We start from the raw sequence: 17,705 nt of genomic DNA on the forward strand, positions 1-17,705 counted from the left end.
TCCTCCTCCACCTGCGAGGGGTACCCCTAGAACGCCATTCCAACCCAGGACTTATCCACTCAGGTTGCACCGTGGTCAGAGGTGGGCTCTCCCACCCTCTGCACCCCCTTCCAGAGGTCTGCCCTCTCCCACCTGGAGAAGTTCCTCTGGAAGAAGAACCGGTCAGGACACTGGTTACAGTCGTCCTACCCTTCAGGTCAGGCTGACCCTGAACCTGGCCTTCCAACCTCTGGTCTAAAACCTTCGGTGGAACAATTGCCTGGCACTCCAGGACTTCTGGGGACTTACACTCCATCCCCCTGAGGCTAACAAATGTCACATCTGTTGTGTGACTGTCTGTCTGGCGCAGATCTCCCGCCCTCTGTCCACCTGACAGTGCGTGACGATCCCCCAGACCAGAAGTGTTGTTACCATGGTCACTACACGGGAACCTAGCCCAACTGGGTAGTCCCTGACCCACTGGTCCTTCCACTGGGGAACTCCCCCAATCACTCCTCACTCTGGACTCCTGTACCCTCCCTACCGGAGCGGTACTGCCAGACTCTAGAACCACAGGAGCTCTGGTTACAGACACTCCAGGTCCTCTACTCACTAGGAGATCCTCCTCAAGTGGACTAACAGGACAGCCTAGGTCCCCAACCTGGTGTTCCCTCAAGAAACCACCCAGGTTCTGAGACAGGGCTTCGGGCCTCTGGCGGCTCTCGGCCACCCACTGACTCCTGCTCCACTGAGCCAGGCAGTCAGCCCCTACACCCTTCTCACTAACCAGGGACCTAGCTGGGCTACACTGAGCCTCTTCCACCACGCTGGGCTGGAAGATCCCTGACCCACTACTTTTGGAGTCACTCACCAATGACTCTACAGAACCTCTGGTCCCTTCCCAGCGGTCTGCTTCCTCTGCCAGCTCACATGGTTCAGACAATCCACACCCTAACAGGTGTTGGCGCAACCCTGGTGAACAACAACTGAGCAACTGCTCTCTGAGAAGCATATCGAACAATAGGTCCCAATCACATTTCGTGGGCTCCCGTACCCAATCACACAGGGCTTCACAACAGTCATCCTCAAAGTCTTCCCAAGACTGATGAGACGGTTTCCTAAGGTTCCTAAACCTCAACCTATTCTCCTCCTCTGGGGAAACAGGAACCATACTCTGGGAACTGGGACTTTCTAGACTGAGATTTAAATAGCTGCCACCACTGGACCCAACCCTCCCTGGGGGATCCAGAAACTCAACACTGCGCGCAGGGGATAGTCTACCCTCCAGAGCTACTTTGCCTCTGGTGGCGGCCCTCTCAGCCTCCTCTATCCTGTCCTGCGCTAAGACCCTCTCGGTCTCCAGCTGTTGCTTCTTAACCTCCAGCTGTTGCCTTCTAATGCCCAGCTGTGCCATAGCCTGGGCATGCTCCAACCTGAGCTTTTCTAAAGCCAGCTGGTGCTCCCTTTCTCTCCTCCTATCTTCCAGCTCCTCTGGGGACAGGGAAAGGGATGAGGCGCTGCCTCCTAAACTGGACCCAGCAAGGGACTCCCTATCTATGGGGTCCTCACTCTCTGCTGGCGTCCCTGTGCTGTCATCTTCTTCCTCCTCAGACTCTTCAGGGCTCCCCTCTGACCCACCACCCTCATGGTGTGAGACCCGGGCCCTCTCCTCACTGTGCTCACGCTCCCAGTCATCCTTCTGCCATTGGATCAGGTTATCCCTAAGTTGGGACTGGGTGTCTGACTCATTCACTGCAATGTCTCTCTCTTCGCAAAACTCTCTCAGTTCATGCAAAAACAGACCCCAGACATTAAAAGCAGACTCCATCTTGGCAAGATGCTCACAGACACGTGCAACACAGGGGACTGAACAATCTGAAGTAAGAGGACACAATTCCAAAACTTCAACAATCTCCTTATCAAAGAGAACTCATACTCATGCGTCCAGGAAAACACACCATTCATCCACACACACCCTCCCCTCGGATCGGTAAGGCAGTTTCTACCACCCCTGACTTCTCAACCTGACCAAAAGCGACACAGGTACCAAACTCTGGAAGCAGGGCGGGGGACAAATGTACTGAACACAATCAAATGACACTCTTCAGGAGAAGAAACAATGGAATTTCAAAAACAATACAATCCCCTAAAATGTGGTCATCTAAAATGCAGAGTTTTGTGGTGCAGCCAGCTGCTACTAAGGTACAAGGCAAACACAAATCCTTATCCCACCGCTTGCCGCCAATGTTGGAAATGGGATCCCCGGCTGGCCAGGGCTTTCGCCAAAGTCAGTCAGAGACCACCACTCCCAAGTCAGGGCAAGGGAGTTACACGCCAAGATAACCCCTACTCACCCTCTAGGTAACGTGGCGCGAGCAGCAAGGCTAAACTTGGAGGCGATGTAGGCTAAGCATTTGCGCACGCACCCCAGCAACAACAACCAAAGGCCCACCACAAAGGAAACTCCACACAAGGTTATATAAAAATAGCCTTTGTATTACACCAAAATACATTAGATAAAACACACACTTTACAATGTGCCAGAGGCACGGGCAGAATTTACAAGGGGATATTTACAAGACAGGGCCACCTGGACCACTGTCAGGAATCAGAAGTAGCACTTTCAGAAATAGCACTTAGTACATAGAATATAGCACAAAATAGCACACAACCAGTAATCACTGGTAACCAGGACCTCACTAGCACCACCTGTACTAGGGAGAAAACAACCACCTATGTATTACAATACCTGTAGGGGTGTAAGAGGAAAACACATGATGCAATGCATAACATTCATTCAGAGGTGTAAAGAGGAAAACACATGATGCATCACAATACATTCAGAGGTGTAAAGGCACATGACGCATAATCAATACATTCAGAGGTGCAGAACAAATACCAACTTCCCCAAACTCACCAGTCACCACCTGTGACTGTCCCGGTGTCCCAATGTCAGGGCCTAAACGTGGTAGTTGCCCACAAAGTGCTGGGCAACTGGAGCGGGGAAAGTTAGCGCAAAGTTGGGGCCTCTCTGGGCTCAAAGAACACGAACTGGCCCTCCTGAGCCTCTCTCAGGCTCTTCAACAGAATGGGCACTCGAGCCTCTCTGGGGCTCGCAACGCAAAAGGGCTGGGGCCTCTCTGGGCTCCAACACGAGGGAATGGCACCCTCAGAGCCTCTCTGGGCTCAAGGAACAAAATGGCCCCCAGGAGCCTCCTGGCTCGGGAAGAAGATGCCCCCTCTGAGCCTCTCCGGGCTCAACACAAATAAATGCCCGGGCCCCCCACAGGGCCTAGAACAATGTGCCCCCTTCGTTGGAGTCCCCCTTCTGGGGACTCGAAGCAACTATGGCCCTCCCAGAGCCTCTCAGGGCTGTGCAGCCAGAATGCCCCCACGACGTTGGAGCCTCTCTGGGCTCAGAACATCCAGCAATGGCCCCAGAGCCTCGTGGCCCCCACAACAAATAGACGCTGCCTCTGGAGCCTCGTGGCTCCAACCAACCAAGATGCGGGCAGGGAGCCTCTCGTGGGCTCACAGCAATTTCGGCCTCTCGGGAGAGAGCACGAGCGGGGGGGGGGGCGGGCACCGCAATGTGCCCCGACGCCTCCCCTTCTTCGGAGCAACCACTGCCCTTCACTCACCCGGTCTCGCTGCAGCTGACAGGAGAGCTCCCGCTCCTCGGGACTCTCCTCGGTGGCAGTCTCCTCTCGCTCCCCGTGCTTCCTTCGGCGCGGACTCGGCTTGGCTTCCCCAGACCGGGGGAAGCGGGGGAAGGAGTCGGCCGGTCTTCTCCTCTCCGGTGCAGAAGCGCGGGGTGGGCTCCCGTCTGCTTCCTGCCGTCCCACCAAGGCTTGCCTGACTTCCGGGTCGCGCTGCAGCCAATAGCAGCGCGGCGCTGGTAAAATGGAGGCGGGGCTTCCGGGTCGCCGTCGGCAGCGCGGCGGCCTGGCAGGGTTCCTGGGCTGCGGCGGTGATTTAAACACGGGGTGAGCTCCCGATGATAAATAAATCACGCAAATATGCGGCGTGGGCAGCCGCTAGAGCAGCAAAATGCAGGGTGGGCACCTGCCTGACAAAAGCGCTCCCAAGCGCTTTGTGAGCACAAACTGCAGCGCTAGGACGAATTAAGCGCTCTCAAGCGCTAGACAGACAATCACAGCGCTCCAAGCGCTATAATAAAAAACGAAGCGCTTCCAAGCGCTAGAGGGCATAAAGCGCGCTCCTAGCGCTACAAACAGGATAAAGCACTCCCAGGGGCAAGGACAGAGCCCCAGCAAACAAGTCCTTGGGCAGGCAGGGGGGGCAAGGCTGGGCCCAGAGCCAGCACACTGGGTCTCCAGGCAGGGAGACAGCCCAAGTGGCGGTCCTCTGGCCCAGCAGCAGCAACAGCCCCCTCAGGATCCTGGAAGAGAACAACTTCAGTGGGGACACAGCCCCATTTTTATACAGTGCATTCCTTTGTTCAAGGGTGTAGAGTGGGGGCGGAACCAGTCGCAGCTGGTTCTTGAGTACTCTGTTTACCTCAACCACCCTCTCTATTCACTGGCAGGGCTTGGGTCATTAGACACACCACAGGGGGGCGGAGCCAGCATTGTGTGGGGAAAACCCAGCCCATCCAGGACACAGGTACACTCCTCCCACACATCACTCATGCTAATCTCCCACTCACCACCGGGCAGACCCATCCAGACTTCCTGGAGCCTGGCATGCCAGCCAGCTCCAGCCAATCACACGCCAGCACCCTCACAGCACACGTACAGCCATGTCTAGAAATGGCGCTTCGCTACTAGACACATACATGCTGCATACACCGTTGCGCAGCATTCACTCTCACGAGTTCACACATACCAGACTCAAGCCTGTACACCCCACGCATCAGGAACTACCAGGGACACATACATTCCTATGGGCGGGCAGGCCTAGCTCAGCACATGCACTCAGAGTGCGCACGCACTTTCCCCTGGGACACAGTGAAAGTGCGCAGAATCCCAAAATCACCATCTCCAGGTCACCCTTTTCCAGCAAAAAGTCTAGGGGTGAACCTGCCCTAAGGGCCAAAGTCCAACACCTGACTATCACATCCTTGTAACCTTTGGTTTATTAAGTGAATTTCTAAGTTTTTTGAATTCTATTTCTTAATTATAACGTCCCTGCAACCTTTGGCTTTTTCAGTGAATTTCTAAGGTTTCTTATAATGTTGTTTCCTAACTATAACGTCCCTGTAACTTTTGAAACTTTTAAGTGAATTTCTAAGGTTTCTAGAATTTTGTTTCTGAAATATAACCACTAACCTTTGATAGTGTGTGAGTTTGTTCATGAATGGCTCAGTAAGACTGTGGGTGGGTGAGTCTCTGAGTGGGTCTGTGGATCGGTGTGAGTGTCTGAGTGGATCTGTGAGTGGGTGCAGGTGTCTGACTACTCTCTGTTTCGCCCTCTTCTGCTCTGTTTTGACTTTTCTGCTTGTTTTTCTGCCTTCTGTGTTGCCTTTCCTGCCCTTTTCTCTACCTCTGTTTTGTCTTTCCTGCTCATTTTCTGCCCTCTGTTTTTGCCATCTTCTGCTCTTTTGCTCAGTTTTTGCCTTTACCGCTTGTTTTTCTTCCCTCTGTTTTGCCTTTTCTGCTTGTTGTTCTGACCTACATTCTGCCTTTTCTTCACTGTTTTACCATCTTCTGCTCTGTTTTGCCTTTCTGCTCATTATTTTTGTCCCCTCTTTTGCTTTTCTTTTCATTTTTCTGCCCTCTCTTTTGCCCTTCTGTTCCTTGTTTCTTCCCTCTTCCCACGGGGGGGGGGGGGGGGGGGGGGTTCTTTGCTCTACAAATGCTGATTGGTTGACTGAGTAGCCCACTAACAAACTGCAAGACATATCATGAGCATTCGTGAATTCGGTTGGAAGCTTTCTTTTTTAATAATTCTATTTCTTCTACATGGGATCCCACATATAATGCAACTTTCTACTTTCCTGTTACTTTTAAACGTATCCTTAAATGTTCCGATCCATTTTTTTCCAGACTTATTCTTTTTACCTTTGCCTTTTTAATTTAAAATAAAAAAAAAAGAAAATGGATGTGACACAGAGTGCTACTAAATGATGTAAGCACCTTGGAGTAGTTAATAGGGTTGTTTCCAAAAGCAATATGAAGTCCTCGACACATACTCATTTGACAGGCACGTGTGTTGTCTTCACAGAAGAACATTCACCAACACCACATGGAAACGAGCAATTAACTCCAGAGCAGAAAAGCATGGCGGGAGAACGGCCGCAGATCATGGAAGCCACCAGATTCTAAGAAGTTAATAAGGACAACGTGAAAATTCGCACCCGGAAAGGAGAAAAGTGAAAAATCGCACCCGGAAAGGAGAAAAGTGAAAAATCGCACCCGGAAAGGAGAAAAGTGAAAAATCGCACCCGGACAACCCACAAATAATAACTAATGCAATGCCGCCCCCTGGCTAGGGGGAAGCGTCTCAAAGCACAACGTGGGGTGACCTGAGGGTCTTATTCCATGAGTGAAGTTAGTCCAAACAACGTAATGAAGTTCAAAGTTTCACGTTTTATTGAACGTATTCCCAGTTCAAAATAAATCTTTAACATGCATTGGGTGCTTCATGCTTGAATGCAAGTTAGGTTACACAGTTATACTGATTCCCGATGCATTTCGGGCTCCGCCCTTCTTCAGGGGATAACTCTACAAACAAAAACGAAAGAATCGCCATTTCAGAATGTACAAAATAAACATGCTATCAATTACAATCAGTCCATGGTGTGCAGAAAAGCGGTTACGTAGGTGTCGAACTTTAAAAGAATATGTTCAGCCAAGTCATTAAATAAAGAAACGGTAAGTAAACAAAAAGGGAAACCAGAGTGTCAAGCCGTCATTTACCGACGCGTGCACATAAATTACTGTGATGTTTATGGCAAAGTGCAACCAAATAGTCATCATCAGGTGTTCGTGAGAATACAAAAATAGTACCAAGTATCCCAAAGTGCCGCATGCATGCCGCTTCTAACTAAAAGGTGCTCCGCGCTTCCAAACGCTGTTAGAGTACTCACATAAGTGTAACGAAAACCAGGCTCCGAGGAGTTCCCGACGTTAACAATCGGTCAGACGCCCTGTGTCAATGTTAAATCCGCGTGTGAGGAAAACTAGACAGAGAAGAAGGCCAAGTGTTTAACCAGTCATGCAGGTTGATGAAAGAAAATGGGCGCCATCTTAGAATGTGTTAAAGACTAAGGAAAAAGGAAATAATGAATCAAAATAACGTGATAAACCAAAGATTAACAAATTCATTGTGAAGTGTTATGGTGAAAAAATGTCAGTGATAACATGCACATGCGCATGGGGTAATCATAGGTAACATTGAAATTCCATTCGGTCATTGAGACCATACGGTGCCATTGTGGACAAATATCTGATCCAAAAGTTCTCTCGTTTTAACAAAGTGTTCTTGTTGTCAGTGGTCACTTTAACTTGCTCAAGCACTAAAAACTTGAGTTGTGCAACATTGTGTCTATTCTCCTGAAAGTGTGTCGCTATGCTGGATCTCAGGTTGTTGGTCCGGATGTTGCTCTTATGTTCGAGGATACGAACACGTATCTTCCTCTCTGTGTGGCCGACATAACATTTGCCACATGGACATTTAAGTAGGTAGATCACATTGTCAGTGTTGCAGGTGGCATTGACCCGCAGTTTGATGGGGTATCCTTTAAGAGGATGATTGGTGGTGTTGCCCATAATACAGTTATTGCAATTACTGCAATTGTAGCAGAGAGGAAGATACGTGTTCGTATCCTCGAACATAAGAGCAACATCCGGACCAACAACCTGAGATCCAGCATAGCGACACACTTTCAGGAGAATAGACACAATGTTGCACAACTCAAGTTTTTAGTGCTTGAGCAAGTTAAAGTGACCACTGACAACAAGAACACTTTGTTAAAACGAGAGAACTTTTGGATCAGATATTTGTCCACAATGGCACCGTATGGTCTCAATGACCGAATGGAATTTCAATGTTACCTATGATTACCCCATGCGCATGTGCATGTTATCACTGACATTTTTTCACCATAACACTTCACAATGAATTTGTTAATCTTTGGTTTATCACGTTATTTTGATTCATTATTTCCTTTTTCCTTAGTCTTTAACACATTCTAAGATGGCGCCCATTTTCTTTCATCAACCTGCATGACTGGTTAAACACTTGGCCTTCTTCTCTGTCTAGTTTTCCTCACACGCGGATTTAACATTGACACAGGGCGTCTGACCGATTGTTAACGTCGGGAACTCCTCGGAGCCTGGTTTTCGTTACACTTATGTGAGTACTCTAACAGCGTTTGGAAGCGCGGAGCACCTTTTAGTTAAAAGCGGCATGCATGCGGCACTTTGGGATACTTGGTACTATTTTTGTATTCTCACGAACACCTGATGATGACTATTTGGTTGCACTTTGCCATAAACATCACAGTAATTTATGTGCACGCGTCGGTAAATGACGGCTTGACACTCTGGTTTCCCTTTTGTTTACTTACCGTTTCTTTATTTAATGACTTGGCTGAACATATTCTTTTAAAGTTCGACACCTACGTAACCGCTTTTCTGCACACCATGGACTGATTGTAATTGATAGCATGTTTATTTTGTACATTCTGAAATGGCGATTCTTTCGTTTTTGTTTGTAGAGTTATCCCCTGAAGAAGGGCGGAGCCCGAAATGCATCGGGAATCAGTATAACTGTGTAACCTAACTTGCATTCAAGCATGAAGCACCCAATGCATGTTAAAGATTTATTTTGAACTGGGAATACGTTCAATAAAACGTGAAACTTTGAACTTCATTACGTTGTTTGGACTAACTTCACTCATGGAATAAGACCCTCAGGTCACCCCACGTTGTGCTTTGAGACGCTTCCCCCTAGCCAGGGGGCGGCATTGCATTAGTTCTTGTTGAATTGTCGCTGTCAGGCCAGGCAGCGATTTTCTCAGAGCACACTACAGGTCATCACCTGCACAACCATCCTTGATTCACCTATCAAGCTGTGCGAGTTCCGCCACTGACCAGAACCCACAAATAATGTCAGGGTACCAAGGGAACACAGCCTCTAATGTGGTTTTGGGTAGAGCTGGCATGTTGGAGTTTTATGAAAGTGCAAGAAGGTCTTATTTTGTTAGAATTAGTTGTCAATTAAGAATTTAGTTCAGCGGTGTCCCACATAAGAGGATCAGCATCCGAGCAGGACATTCAGGATATCCACGAGACAACTTTTCATAGAATATATTTCAATGGAACTCATTTGCATATCCAGTAGTAATTCCGAAAGTCTATTGGTCAACCCAGACATAGCCTGTATTCATGTCAGTATGTTGGAAATGCAAAGCATCAGACAAAGTTTACTACAAAACTTCTAGGCCATTGTAAGCAATACTTGATAAACACTTGCTGAATTAGCTGTGCTCTTACAATATATTAATGTCGTGTTGTCCTTAATAACCAAGAGTTGAGGAGTTTAATGACCAGTATGTATCATTTGTATATTTTCATCTTTTGTTTCCTTGTTTTCTCTTCTGTCTGAACTCTGCTCTCTGTATATTTCCCCGTTTGTTTTAGTGACAGCTGAGCTGCTCTAAGTAGCTTAATGTTCGTTGCTTCTTTTTGACTGTATTTCTGTCAGAGAACGAAGACAATTTTTTTATAAGTTTTGTATGATGTCAGATTCACAATTAATACCTTTGCTACTGAAAAGAAAAGGCATACTGCCCACAGTCTAATTCTCCAGTGTTACCACTATGTGTCCCTACACGGCACTTATTTCATTGCCACTCAACTTGGCAATTACTCTTATCAAAGAAGAAAAAACCCAGCAACGTTTTTTCATTTGTATTCCTCGAAAATGTCATTGTTTCAAACCTGGTAAATAAATACCTATGACATGTACCCCAACAAAGGTACTTTAATATTGAACGTACAACGGTCCATTAAAAAAGGGTTGTATTAGGGGAACTGCTACTTTTAAATTCAATAAATTCTTTTACAACTAAGCAGATAAACTATTTACTGTTTTATTTAATTTACATAGCACATGCACACCAAAGTTTCTTGTCGCTGTGGAGGGTAACAACGTTTACAAACAGATACATCTAAACCACCTTTATTGATTTCAACAATTGCGGTTCTCATGGAATGGGCCCGATGGCCCTCAAGATGCTTTTTCTGGGTCAAAGTGTAGCACAGCTTGATACACAAGACAATCCATCTTAACAAGGTCCATTTCTAGTCCAGCTTCCCATTCCTTACATGGGCGACCCCAACGAAAAGTTGATCCTCCAAATGGTATTCTCTAGTCCTGTCGATTATAGAAGCTATGGGCCCATTTGAGATACAACCAGTAGAGCCTGTCTTCCTTCGCCTCAGATGGATGAGTACCAGAGACAAAAAGACAGGGCGCATGATAGCCTGCCCCAAATGGAAGGGCAACACCACTTTCGAGAGAAAACAAGAAAGTACTAACTTGAAAGGATAGAACACAATGTAGTGTACGGTGGCTGCACCGAAAGCGCCTGCCAATCCCAGACACGTCACGTGGAAGTGACTGCAATATAAGAGACAGTTTTAAAAGGCAGCAACCAGAGTGCAACTATTCATTGGTTCAAACAGGAGCAACCCGTCACCTGCCACAGTGGGGAACCGGGCCAGAGGATGGAACTGTGGGGTGGGGTGGATGGATGAGGCAGGAGACAAAATACATGTTTTAAAAAAATGACCTACCTGATCGCAGCCGCCGCGACCATCCGCTCCATCGCGCCCTTCCTGCTTCTGGGACAGGCACCCAGGCTGCACTACGGCCAATCCTGACGCTGCATGAAAGCAGCGTCAGGATTGGCCGCAGTGCTGGGACTGTGCGCTCCCAGGCAGACTGGGAACCTGTGCCAGCTTCACTGTGCATGTGGGTGTTGGCCGGCCTGAAACGGCGGGCCAAACCCTCTTGCGCAGAGAAGGGACAAGAGAGTGCACTGCCACTCCCCTACCACAGTGTCGCCAGTGTCCTGGGGGGCGGGTCTAGGGGTTAAAATACAACGATAATAAAACAGGTTTAAAACACGTTTTATTTGTGGGTAGTGGCGGGGACGGCGCTCTACCACCCTAATGGAGGGGCCACCGCTGGGTTCAATGGCTTGAACATCCAAAAAAATAAGAATCAAATCAAGGTCTCACTGTGGCTTAACAAAGAAGGAACATATAAGTAAGCTCTCCTCCAAAAAAGCATCACAAAGGGTGAATGAATGAAGAGGGCTGATCAAGAAAAGACAGAATCATAAAGTGAGCCTTAATTGCCCACAGCAAGTCAACGATAAAACAAACAAATGAACATCAGATCATTTAGCCTGAAGAGGTAATTTCTTGCACTAGGTGTAAGAAGTTGTGTTATTTGTTGAGAGGAAGGAAAACCCTATTCAAGCAACGAGCACAGTCCTTGTTAGGGTGATACACAAAAGTCACTAAACTAACCTGTGCTTACTCTCTGGTACCTTGGCAGAAAAGCAGTCATTATTATCTTAGAGGCACTGTGTAAAGTATTTATGCAGTACACAAACAGTAATAAAGTGAAAACACACACAAGAAAAATCCAAAACCAATTTAGAAAAAATAGAGAATATATGTTCGGCAAACCCCAATTAAAGAATATTCAGCCAAATCCTAAGGTTTATACAAAGTAGTGTGTGTTTATATGTACACAAAACAAAATATGTTACGCACTAAATAATAACATACTCGTCCATAAGGTTAGTGTTTTACAACTGTTCACGCCGGTGACAGCGTCCTCCTCTTCTAGCTACTGGGGCCATTTACGTAGGGCAACATTCAGGGTAGGCTCCACTAGAGAATACGAGTCTTAGAAGTCCCACAATGGCTATTCAAAGTCCAGTGTCCTAGCACCCTTGATAATTCAGTCAGAGCAGATTTCTCCCACAAAGGCTCGGTGACTCAAGGATCAGTCTTCCCTTCTGGAGAGGAGACGGAAGGCCCGGGAGCGATCAGAAGTCCACGGTTATGGTCAACTTTGGCTGGTGCCGGCAATGAGTGGTCGTTTAGTCATGACCAGTACAGGCGCTGCACCTCCACAGCGCTGCACAGTTGTCGTAGTAAGCATGCTCTGTGTTCGATGCCGGACTTGAGGTTACGACAAGTTCTGATGACAAAGCAGCAGCTCTGAGTTCACAGAAGCACGCGGTACACAGGCAATGGCTCACTGCTTCCGCTACAACTCCCCCAATTGGCACACGAGGAGCTCTCTCTGGTCACTCAAGGTAACGCCCTTCCTTTGGGTCACAGGGTGACGACTATCATCACAGTGCTGCACCAGGGTGACAGCCCTTAAGATTCACCGTAGCCCCCACCTGGCATACAGGGGTTGCATTCCATGCACTTAAAGCAGCTTCCTATTTGGGGTCACAGTACTGCACAAGGAGATGGCCCCATCTTCACCACAGTGTCCAGATAGACCGTTTCTTAATTACTCATACGAGACTTCAGTGCTTTGTTAGAGTATAATTATTTCACATTTTAACAGAGCAGTGACAAGTGTGTAGGTGGTTAGAGGACTGCATGCATAGCGGATAGGGATTTGAAGCAGTCCATGTGCTGAGGCCTGGGTCACTGGATGAGTACTTGGGTACTGACTGAATGATTAGAGTACTGCAAGTTGAGTGTCTGTTTGAATTTATAAGTGTTTGGGTTTTGGCACAGTGAATGGTTAGTACATGGTGCTGAATGGGTCACTGGAGGAGTGCAAGAGGAGTGACAGGGTGTTTGCTGCAAGTGTATGGATACTGACCGGAGAATTGAAGGTGTGAAAGACAAGTGTGTAGGTGGTTAGAAGACTGCATGCATAGTGGATAGGCGTTTGAAGCAGTCCATGTGCTAAGGCCTACCTACCTCAGTGCATGAGTACTTGGGTAGTGACTGAATGATTAGAGTACTGCAAGGAGAGTGCCTGGGTGAATTTATAAGTATTTGGGTTTTGGTGCAGTTTTTATAGATGGACTTTGACTAACCAGTCCTAGAGCCAGTGCTATGCTAAAAGACATTTAGAATACAGTTAAAACACCTACATACACTAGGGAACACTACGCGTTGGGGTACCCCTGTGATTAGAATGACCTCCTCTGTAAGACCCTAGTACATAATAGGGCAGGGGGATTAAAACTACCTCTTAAAACGCGCCACAGGGCCCGTTTGCACACTGGTGAAGGGAGGGGGGGCTGAGCTGACGTGTGCAAACACGCCCTGTGGCCGTTTTAATTTGGGGGATAAAGTCCCCTTGAAACCTGAGTGTCCCTTGGGCCCAACTAGCCCACCAGGTATCTCCAGTTAGCACCACAGAGCTGCGTTGCAGAGAGGTGTAAAAAGTGGCACGGCCTGGACCACCTCTCTGCAACGCAGAGCAGTGGCGCTTACTGGAAGCACCTGGTGGGCTAGTTGGCCCCCTGGGACTCAGGATTGAAGAATTATTTTCCTAACTTAAAACGCGCCACAGGCCGTGTTTACACACGTCACCTCAGGCCTCAACCCCTCCCAACTGTGTAAACACACCGTGTGTCCGTTTTAATTTGGGAGATTAAGTCCCTTTGAATCCTGAGTGTCCCTAGGGCCCAAGTAGCCCACTAAGTACCTCCAGTAAGAGCCACAGAGCTGTGTTACACAGAGGTGTAAAAACGGGCACGGCCTGGGCCACCTCTCTGAAACAGCGCATTGGTGCTTACTGGAAGCACCTGGTGGGCTAGTTAGCCCTCAGGATTGAAGAGGAATTATTTGCACAACTCAAAACGCGCCACAGGGCGTATTTTTCACACGTCACCTCAGGCACCACCCCCTCCCTTCACCACTGTGTAAACGCGCCCTGGGGCCATTTTAAGTTGGGAGATAAAGTCCCCTTGAATCCTGAGTGTCCCTTGGATCCAACTAGTAAACTAGCCCACTAGGTACCTCCAGTAAGCGCCACAGAGCTGCGTTGCAGAGAGGTGTAAAAAGGGGCATGGTCTCTTAACACCGGTCTGCAACGCAGCTCCATGGCACATACTGGAGGTACCTGGTGGGCTAGTTTCAGGCTTAATCCATTCTGACCTCAAATGAAGCATTTCAGTGGAGGAAGCTTTGATTTAGTTGGAGCTGTGGTCGGATCGAAATAGTATGTTTTAGTTTCGGTGCAGAGACGGATGATCGAGGGGCTGTAGATCCAGAGGTTGAGGAGGTGGGGGCCCCTGCTGCAGGCCAAGTTTTCGGAGGTGAGCCAGAGGGCGGGGCTTCAGAGTCCGTTTTTCAGTGCGCGCCTTGGCCTTTTTGCAGTGGGGGACCGCAAGTAGTCTTTTTGGCCAGAGCCGATGTTTTGGGCTTTGGATCAGGGGTAACAGTATTCACTGTCCGAAGCTTCTGTGCGGACTGAAGGATGGCAGAGTCCTGTTTGGATTAGGACTCGGAATCCTAGATAGTGATTAATTTTGTGCAGCCGAAGCTTCCTCGTCCTCCTACAGTTGTTGACCGAAGACGTCCAGTACATCATCCGCTTGCCTACTCTGCATTACTTTTGCCATTGAGCTTGTCTATATCGAAGAGTCTTTTATGATCTAAAAGACTTGCAGGCCTCACAGCTTTCCCTCTTGATGATCGGGCAAGAGGCGTAGGTTGCAAACTGAGTGTTGGTCATAAGGGGATAGAGTGACTCTTTGGACAGATGAATCAATGAATGAAAGGGCATTTATAGAGCGCATGGCTACTCTGGAGCATCCCAGCGCTAATAGCGTTGCAGTTCGGACTATACACAGTTTTTAGGGGAAAAAATAAGTTTTGAGTTGCTTTCTAAAGATCAGATGCGGAATGGAGTTCGTTTGATTTACAGGTCATTCTCAAAAGGATGTTGGAAGTGGAGAGAGAGAGGCCTGGCTGGGCGAGGCCGTTGGGTGAGGAAGCGAGCCTTAGACCAGCTACCCAGAAGGGTGATCACTCAGACGCAATTAAACTACGAGATTAAGACAATACCGTTGAGTGGAGATCTACTGGAGAACCGAAGGCAGCCGGAAGGAGTCTCGAACCGGAGCGCGAGAGATTACATCTGAACCGGTCGGAGGAATTTTTTAAAATGTATTTCTTTATTTAATGAGTTTTATATGGTGCTGGCTAGACCCGAAGGTATCAGAGCGCTTTACATAAGGATCCACAAAGTTGCTAAATTACATCCGTTACAAGTTACATAATATACCAGCAAAAACGTTTGAGTAGCATAGAGGACAAGGTTCTTGGAGTGAAGAAAGGTAAGGGGGAAGGGAAAAGGAGTAGGGGGAGATACGTTAGAGAGACTAAGGGAAAGTCTGTCCAGGGTCCGGCTGGGTAGGTGAGGGCCGAGGGGAAAGCATAGCCCATCTCAATAACTATCAGGTAGCTCCACCGGGCATCAGCCAAATAGCTAAGTTTCCACAGAAGAGCATTAAAGAAGATGAGAAGAAAGGAGCATAGAGGGAGAAGTGGGCGGGGTGAGAGGGGGTATGATGGAGAGACTAAGGAAAGTCTGCCCAAAGTCCAGCTGGGTGTGTGATGGCCAAGGGGGATTCCACAGCCCATCTCCTCTTTAGCTATCAGGTAGCTCCACCGGGCATCAGTCAAAAAGCTAAGTCATATTAATTAAGGAGACTATTATAATAAAGTATCTGGAGTGGGTTTCAAAGATCACTTGGATATCATCTATGCTAATGATAATCTGAGTATCAGCAGAATAAAACTGGCATTTGGGAGCTGTCTTTCAAGTCAAGAATAACGGTGGTTTAAAAACAAACAAGATTCATCCCTGGGAGTCCTTGTTACCCTAATCTCTGAAAACATTTCACCTTTAGAAGATAGGAGCTCCGCCTTATTCTTGTTGAATGATTGGCTATATATAAAAAACAAAATAAAAAAACAACCAACTAGAGGTCCACTGTATTAACAGAGGCAGGCGGCTTTATTCAACCATTCCAAGACATGGCCTAAAGCCAAACTATTGAGTATCTAAACTACCTTCTCCCTAAAAAAAGTGCAAGAGTGAAGAAGGACAAAGAATTTAAAGCAAGATCCAGGCTTGGAAAGCACTCAAATACTATTCCTTTCAGAGGGTATCTTATTAGTTATTTTCTAAAGATACTGGAACAAATGCAGTTTGTTGTAAATAAAATCAGTGGTCCTGCTTAAGTAATTTCACAGTGAACAGTGTAGCCGGTTCATCATTTTGGTCAATCCTAGTCCTAATAGGTGAGGTCTTCAAGTTCTTGAGTGGAAGGAGTGTCTGTAATAGCTCAAAGTAATTAACTCCATAAGAAGCTATCAGAAAAGGCCCCAGTCAAGCTCAGCAAATGGCCATACTGCACATAAAAGTTACTTGTGTCATAAAGGAAGTAGCAGCTGCAGGGTACCTCTGGGGAACTTCAACATTACACGACAGGAACTTTACAAAAAGGATCATCACTTGTGTGAAACTTCAACAGCACATTCACAAGGTTTTCAAGAAAAGAAATACACACATTAAAATAACTTTCTTTAATGAGACTCGGAAGCAACAATTTCCATCTCCAGTACGCTGGATCTAAAAAACAAATTCATGAGACTGAAGATTCTGCAGTATGTGGAACATGGCGAGCATTAAGCGAGCCAAAAATCTGAATTATAAGCCTGAAGAAGTTAGGCAATTTGAAGTCATCTTTTACGATGATATTGCTCCAAGCTGCTATTCTAATGCGGTTTCTAAAATGAACCCCATATGCTTCTTGGTAAGGCTTTGGTAAACAATCTTTTGCAGTGCTACAACCATATCATTGAAGTGCTCCTATACATTTTCTTCCCAAAACTGCAGACAAGGCAACTAGAATTATTTACAGGTCAAGAAAATGCTTTTTTAGTACAGAAGTGTGCATTTTCAGTTTTATTAGTGCATTGAACCGGCTGCTGTTGAAATATCCCATCCTATCACTGGGGGTAAAGTTCGACAATCATTGCATGGCCCTGAAAATAAAGGAAAACAGAAGAAGAACATGGTTACTAGTCTCTGGTGGCAAAATGCAAGTTTGAGCCAAACATAATATTGACAGTACTGAATGCTAGAACTTACATTGGCAACAAAATAATGGGAAGAATAAATCATTTACTGAAGAACCAGCTATACCCTCTTGGCCAGAGGGGCCAAGGGTGAACCACAACCTAAAATCCCCCCTTCGAAAGAGACAGGGTTCATAATATCCCACAATTATCAAGGCATAGTAGGGTGCCAACCGGAGGAAATTTTATATACAAGATATTTGGACAATATCATTCAACCTGTAGCAAACCACCACGACCTCTGAGCCACTATATTCATGCAATACTGACTGAATGTGCCTTTAGGAACTTTATAAAGAAATAACAAAACTAGCATTTGCAGTTAAAGGTGTAGCAACAGGTCAAAGAAACAAAATTGTAAGGGGAAATGAATATGCTACTTACCAGTATGCATCTGTTCTTAGCATGTAGGGCTGCTAACATTCATATCTAGTGCATAGATCGCCGCCTAGTGTTGGGTCCAGATGATTGCACATTGTTGTCCTGGAAGAGTCTTCGAAGTATCACGAGATAGGTGGCTCCTCCCCTGGACTACAGTGCGCATGGGCATCGGCTCCATCCCCAGATTGTTTTTAGCCATTGTGGCAGAGATGGAGTGAAATAGTGTAA

At 47.0% G+C, this 17,705-nt stretch overlaps 1 protein-coding gene across 1 annotated transcript in view; it reads right to left on the reverse strand.

Annotated features, from left to right (window-relative positions):
* Positions 1-16,528: 16,528 nt before the first annotated feature.
* Positions 16,529-17,705, reverse strand: part of HADHB (hydroxyacyl-CoA dehydrogenase trifunctional multienzyme complex subunit beta) — a 103,992-nt gene continuing 102,815 nt past the window's right edge. The window contains exon 16 of the mRNA XM_078650016.1: positions 16,529-17,003. Coding sequence (XP_078506142.1) covers positions 16,968-17,003 — 36 coding nt within the window. The 3' untranslated portion in view covers positions 16,529-16,967. The remainder of the gene's footprint in view (positions 17,004-17,705) is intronic.

This window comes from Lissotriton helveticus, chromosome 6, assembly GCF_964261635.1.
Source record: "Lissotriton helveticus chromosome 6, aLisHel1.1, whole genome shotgun sequence".
NCBI classification, from domain to species: Eukaryota; Metazoa; Chordata; class Amphibia; order Caudata; family Salamandridae; genus Lissotriton; species Lissotriton helveticus.